The 7,236-nt window shown below is 29.7% G+C and overlaps 1 protein-coding gene across 1 annotated transcript; it reads right to left on the bottom strand.

Annotated features, from left to right (window-relative positions):
• Nucleotides 1-2,192: 2,192 nt before the first annotated feature.
• On the bottom strand, nt 2,193-4,281 carry LOC108205035 (uncharacterized). The gene is made up of 2 exons (XM_017374828.2): nt 4,142-4,281; nt 2,193-3,480 (listed from the first exon to the last, which is right to left on the bottom strand). Exon 2 carries the CDS (start codon nt 3,405-3,407, stop codon nt 2,586-2,588), a length of 822 nt encoding a protein of 273 aa, XP_017230317.1. The 5' UTR covers nt 3,408-3,480; nt 4,142-4,281; the 3' UTR covers nt 2,193-2,585.
• Between the last annotated feature and the right edge of the window lie 2,955 nt (nt 4,282-7,236).

The following is a 7,236-nucleotide window of genomic DNA, read 5'->3' as shown; positions in this document are numbered from 1 at the left end:
TTATCGTTGTTTTAATATCTTCTATGAATAAAATTGCTGTGTTTGATCAAATGCATCCGGGACAAGATATTACATGACGTTTTCGGATTAATAAAAATAAAACAAGAATAATATTATTTATCTTTTATGAGCTTAAATATGACCTTAAATATTAAAATACTACAATATACAATAATATTATATTTTAATATAAAATAATTTTGTAATATATAATATAATATTATAAAATATAATAATATAAATAATATATCACAATTTCCCCTTTTTTTGAATTTTTATAAATTAAATTTTATTAGCCGTTCACCATATCTAAAAACCTATCCTAAACTCGCCTCTTGGAGAAACTAAACTTATTATAATTTAAGCTTTCCTATGTCTTACTTCTGTTTTTTTTCTATAAATTATTTGATTACTTAATGTTATACATCTTACTGTAATTTCTGTAATTTGAAAATGCAGGTAGACAGATGGAATGAGCAACGGGAGAATGGCACCTTTCCAGGTCCTCTATAGGCGATCACTTCTCCTCTAATAGCTGAGTTTATTTTGCTAGATGCATCATGTCATTGCATGTGCCTCCAGGATCTTCTGTTGACTTGATCACCTTTTCCCCTTCTATGTTCGCCCGTGTGGGGGGCGAACATATAAGGTTTCTTCTTTGTTGTTCGCCCCTGTGGGGGGCGTTCAGCAAATTCCAGTTGTGTGGTGTTCGCCCGTGGTGATTGTGAATTAGGGTGGTCAGTTTTGTGAACTGAAAAAAAAGGTGGTTAGTTTTGTAAAGAATGTTTTCAGGGTGGTTAGAAATGTGAAGGAGCCAAGAGAATTAGGCTATGTTTGGGTAAGCTTCTGTTATCCGCTATGTTTGGGTAAGCTTCTGTTATCCGACTTCTGGTTTAGAAGTCAAAGTGCCCGTTTGTTTCACGGAAGCGGAAGCAGAAGCTGTTTCTGGCTTTTCTTGACCCGATTGTATAAATAAGTAAAAGCACTTTTAAGAAGCTGAGAGTGCTAGCTTCTCTTTAAGAGCTTCTGATTCTTTTCCAAACAATTTATTAACTTATTTACTTCTCACTTCTAATCAACTTCTTCACTTTAGGTAAGAAGTCACTTTTTTAAGTTTGTTCAAACGGTCCCAAAATCTTCTCATAATTTTGTGTAATGAATTTATAGGTCTTTCTAGTTTGTGTTCATGAGCATACTAACTACGAACACTGTTTTTTTTAGGTCAAAGATTTTGATTAGGGATCATTGTTAGGTGTTCTCATGGACATATGGCATAAACTAAAAAGTGTGATTTAAGTCAACTTCTACTTTTTATTTAGGTCAAAGATTTTGATTAATGAAGATTTTTGGGCATGCCAGCTCGGGCCATGAAAATATCTAAATATTTATGGAAACATATAACTAAAAGTTACTTTTCACTTATAAGTAAGCAATAAGCATACACAATTCTTTGGGTGTTGCTCTTAAAATATCGTTTTACCACTTTTTTTAGCACAAGCCCATAGGAAAAAAAAAATCATAAACGCTAAGCCACATCATGTACCATTTACCATTGAGATCTTTTTTTTAGCACAAGCCCATGGAAAAACACCTAATTTGTGTCGGATAATGTAAAGTTACGAGATAATGTTCCTTTATTTAATGTTTAAAGTCCAAACTCATATAACATATAACTTAAACGCTATATAATGTAGCGTTTTATTATTACAAACCAAAAACTTTACATAATGTAGTGTCTTAACCTCATATCCAGAATCATATTTTCACAATGCGATATCGAGGGATTTCAACTCGAATTTGTGATATTGGGGGCTTCTCTCCAATCCCTCGGGGTTGCTGCAATTCAGTGTTCATACTCCGGTTCAAAGAAAAAAAATCTCATGGTGGTTCTATCAAGAATTGTTCTCTTTAATTTGTCTAATTAACTACTATCTCACGGTTGTGTGAGTATTTCGATCCTTGCAATTGGTTTCTTTTTAAAGAAGAATATTGAATTACGGGTATGCTGTTACAATTGACAACTGAGACGAAATTACCTATAACCTCTTAAAACTTTAAATCAAGTGGCTCTATATCAAGGAGGTGACAAAATTGACATCTGCCAAAAAAAAAAAAAAAAGGGTCACAAAAAAGTATACAGGATTCAGTAAACAGTAAACATTTCCCGGGCACGGCTGAAATGGAAGCGAGGCTGAAATCCAGAAAATTTTAAAGTTTAAAAAATAATATAGCAGTAACGGAGATTGGCAAAGTGTTTGCACCGAAAATTTATGGATATTACAAGCAACAAATATACCCAAGTACACTTGGGTAGTTCAATTCTCAAGTCCTCTGAAGTTCCACCGAAAACATCTCACATAACTTATCTGAGTTCTCTTCTATTCCAGAGAAGTAGAACAGCAAAAGGTCACATTGCAAAGTATAATTTGTAGGCTGTTTCCTTACCACCAATGTCCCCACTAAACAAGGTTCCCCCACTAGGCCACTACAGATTACTAATAGCACCAATAAGAATACCAAAAGCAAATAAACATCTTAATCCAGGAAATTTGCCCAAAGCAAATTCCTGTAACTGGTATCCTTTTTTAATGCTTTTTGCTACTTCTCTTCTTTCGACGACTCCGATCCTCAGAATCTGAGTCTGATTCAGAATCAGAATCCGAATCAGATGACTCAGAAGTTGAACTATGCTTTCTGTGTCTCCTTTTCCTCTGCTGCTGTTGCTTCTTCTTCTTGTTTTTCTTGCTTCTCCTCCTCCTCTCTTCCTCTGAATCACTGGATGAACTGTAGCTCGATTCACTCTCTTCAGAAGACCTATCAGACCCAGCATCCGATGATGACCCAGATTCAAACACCGAAGCATCGCTATCTGTACCCGATTCAGTATCTGACTTATGCTTCCTTTTACTCTTTCTTACGGTTTTGGTTTTGGTTTTCTTAGAATTCTTTTCAGGTTCTACCTCATTCACAATATCTGGGTTATCCAGATCGTAAGAGACAGGCTTCATTCGCAATTTTGGATTTTTAAGTTGTTGGGTTCGGGAAGGTCGTGAGATGTAAACTCTTTCATTTTTGCACTCATAAGTCCAATGACCAATTTCGAAACACTTCTGACATGAACCAGCCCCAGAGACGGTAGACATTGAATTCTTAACGTCCTTCCTTTCACCTAATCTAACTTGCTTCTCAGTACTCATGAGATACATCTGCCTCTTTGCCTCTTTCCTTTCCTGCCATCTACTAGGCCCCTCTTCCTTCTGTCCATAAGCATTTACATTCCGAGCTGCAGCCTCTGCAGCACGCTCAGCCTGAGCACGACTTAGCCCTTTCGCAGCTGACAAAGCCGCAGCCTTGATTCTTTCAGCAGCATCCTGACCACCTGCTTCTTCTTTCTTACTTGATGACATGCTTGCCACCAAAACACACAATGATATCCTCTAACAAAGAGAGTCTAGAGTTCACTTTGATTCCTTCTAAACCCTATATATTTTCAAAAACACAACAGCAGCATATTCAAATACTAAACAAAATCAGCAACAGATTCAAAATAGTAAGATAAAACTTTAAAGAGCCAGACATTAATCCAGGTGACGTGCACGTTTTACCGGTGTTTTAAACAGGAAGGAAAGGCACCTAAAAACAGAGTAAAACAAATAACTTCTCTCCGCACTATCAATTATTAACCGGGAAGGACAGCACACGTAAACGAAGTATATTCATAATTTCCATTTCACTCTGAAACCGAGATAAAAGGTCTGTAAATCAACTGAAATCCTTTCAATATACAATTAAAATCGAAATCTAGCCTTACATTCATCATGACACATCTCCCAGATTCAAAGGAGTATATCAATCTAACTAGTTAAAAAAAGCTTAACGTATTAATACGTAAACCGCAATTCACAATTATCGCACTCTCTGACGCTACAAACAAATACAGCCATCGAGATCTTAACTTCCACAGCTAAATTAAACTTAAAACAATTATCAATTTATCATTAGATGCAGAAAATCAATTTATCTTCGGTCCAGTTATAACATAAAGCAATTAAACATAATAGATCAGATCGAATTGACGCGATTAAATCTGAAAGAATCGAACGAGAGCGCAGAAAGATTGAAGAAATAAAAGAAAAGTTACCGAGATCGGAGAAGAATGGAGGCGGGCATGGTTGAATAAAGCAGATCTATAAACCCTAACGTACTCTAATTTCTATGCTTTTATCACACAAGAGTTATTTATAATTTTATATTTATATACCACACGTTTCAAAATTAAAATTTAACGAGGATAATAAAACTATATTAAATTATTAAGTATTAATTTATGAGTTTGTCTAGTGTGTGCCCATGCTAAACGTAGAATTTTATAAATTTGAGATATTTTTATTTGTGGTGGTTGTATATGCAGACAGTCCACTATTATCAATCAATCAATCATCAATCAATATATATATGTATGCGGACGTCTCTAGAATTGTTCGATTCAGTCTTCTGATTTTTCTTAAATTTCGGATAGAAACAATAATTATAATTCAAAAAATCAGGTTCCAGAATTCTAAAAATAATACAATTCTCTTTTTATTGAATTCTAAAGATGATAGAATTCTTTTCTTATTCAATATTTCTTATTGAATCCTAAAGATGATACAATTCTTTTCTTATTTAGTAATTCTAAAAGAAATAGAATTATATTTATTCAAACTAATAATAATAGATAAAATACAATTTATATTTAAGATTTGTAAAGTAATATGTACAATTCTTATTTTCGATAAGATATATTGAAGATGTAGTTGAATTTTATATATATAATTCGATAAGATATTATTACAATTCTTTTACTTATTTAGGAATCATAAAAGAGTAGGATTCTATTTATTTAAAATAACAATTATAGAACAAATATAATTAAAAAATACAATTCTTATTTTCAAAAGTTATAAAAAAATTCTTTCAGAAAAAAGTTATAAAAATTATAATCTATTTTTATTAATTTTTTTCAAATTATATATTTTAAAAAATAAAAACCAGCATCCTCCAGAATCTCACATTGTCTGAACAGGTTCGTACCTAAACTCACGTCGTTCCATAATGATCAAGAAGAAAATAACATCTCTATCGTGAAAACATCTTTGACATCTTCGCATTCTCATTCACATTCAGATAGTATGCATGGACTTACGACCAATCTTGACAATAGTTCGGTTTAGTTTTATAATTTTCTTAAATTTCGAATAGAAAATAGAATTTTAATTCAAAAAATCAAATTCAAGGATCTTCTTATTTAGGAATCCTAAAAGAAATAGGATTATATTTATTTAAACCAACAATCATAGATAAAAGACAATTTATATTTAACATTTGTAAGGTAATACATACAATTTTTATTTTCAATTTAGTCTTATAATTTTCTTAAATTTCGAGTAGAGAATTAAGGATTGTAAAGATAATAATCATTAAAAAAAACTAATAGCACAAAAATTAGAATAATATTTTTTAACTAATAAATAGAAATCATCAAATAAAAATAATTAATAAAATAAATAGGATATATAAAATAGGAATCATATATTGATTTTATGATAATTAAAATGATTCTTGATTAGTATTGTGTTTGACGGGCACGGGAGGCGGCCCAAACTAATTTTTATCCAAATAATAATAATTTTTTATCTATGTTATAATATATATTTTTTAAAACAGGACCATGATTCAAAATAATTTTTATCCAATTATAATCTTTAATTCTATCATAATTAGAATAATTTTTATATTTATTTAAACTAACAATCAAAGATAAAATATAATTTATATTAAAGATTTGTAAGGTAATACGTACAATTTTTATATTCGATTTAGTCTTATATTTTTCTTAAATTTTGAATAGAAAATAAAGGATTGTAAAGATAATAATCATTAAAAAAACCAACAGCAAAAAAAAATTAGAACCATAAAATAATAATAATTTTTAAATAATAAATAGGAATCATAAAATAAAAATAATTAATAAAATAAAATAGGATATATAAAATAGGAATCATATTTTGATTTTATGATAATGTAAATGATTCTTGTTTACTATTGTGTTTGACGGGCACGGGAGGCGGACCAAACTAATTTTTATCTAAATAATAATAATTTTTTTATGAGTATTATGTTGAACGGGAAAGTGACTAAAATAATTTTTTATCTATGTTATAATATATATTTTTCAAAATGGGACCATGGTTCAAAATAATTTTTATCCAATCATAATCTTTAATTTTATCATAATTAGAATAATTTTTATTAGTATTGTGTTTGACAATAAAGAGACTCAAACTAATATCTAAATTATAATGTTTTGTTATCAGCATTGTGTTTGATAAGGGACCGGCTCCAACTAATTTTGATCTAAATTATAATATTTAATTTTATCATAAAAATAATAATTATGGATCAATATTGTCTTTGACGGGAGGCGGTTCGAACTAATTTTATTATTAGTATTGTGTTTTAAAGGATGACCAATTAAAAAAATTATACTAATTATAATATTTTTTATTAGTGATATGTTTAACTGGAAGATGACTCAAAATAATTTTTATGCCATTATAATATTAATTCATATCAAAATTTATAACGCCGCCGTGAAGCGCGGCTTTTTTCACTAGTTAATATATAAGAGCCAATAAAAATGAGTACTTATAAAATTCCGCGCTTAGCATGTGCTTATGATCACACACTAGAAAAACCGTTAATTTATACATACACATTACACATCTAACTATACAATTAAAGAACAAACGTGGTACTTGGACCTGAATTATACGGCTGCTTATATAATTAATTATTTATTTTAAAATTTTATCAAAAAAATTATACTTTTAAACTAAAATTATTATATATATATATATTAACTAAAAAAACTCAATTTTCTAAAAATAACATTGGACAATATAATAACTATCCTTTTTAACTAAAACACATTATATTTTTCGAAAATCTAACTAAAAAATTATTTTTCTCAAAATAACACATGCAACATACATATAAAAAATATAAAAACGAATATTATATATATATATATATGTGTGTGTGTGTGTATATGTATATGTATATACTAATATACAATCGATGATATATTTCAACTAAATACATTAACGTTATTTTTAGTTACTCCATGTTATCACTTTAAAAGTAATTTCATATATCTATACTGTTTATTTATAATATATATTGTTATTATTGTTC

The sequence above is a fragment of the Daucus carota genome, chromosome 1, assembly GCF_001625215.2.
Source record: "Daucus carota subsp. sativus chromosome 1, DH1 v3.0, whole genome shotgun sequence".
In the NCBI taxonomy this organism is placed as follows: Eukaryota; Viridiplantae; Streptophyta; class Magnoliopsida; order Apiales; family Apiaceae; genus Daucus; species Daucus carota.
The sequence above is the reverse complement of the archived record's forward strand: the minus strand, read 5'-3'. Positions and strand labels throughout refer to the sequence as shown.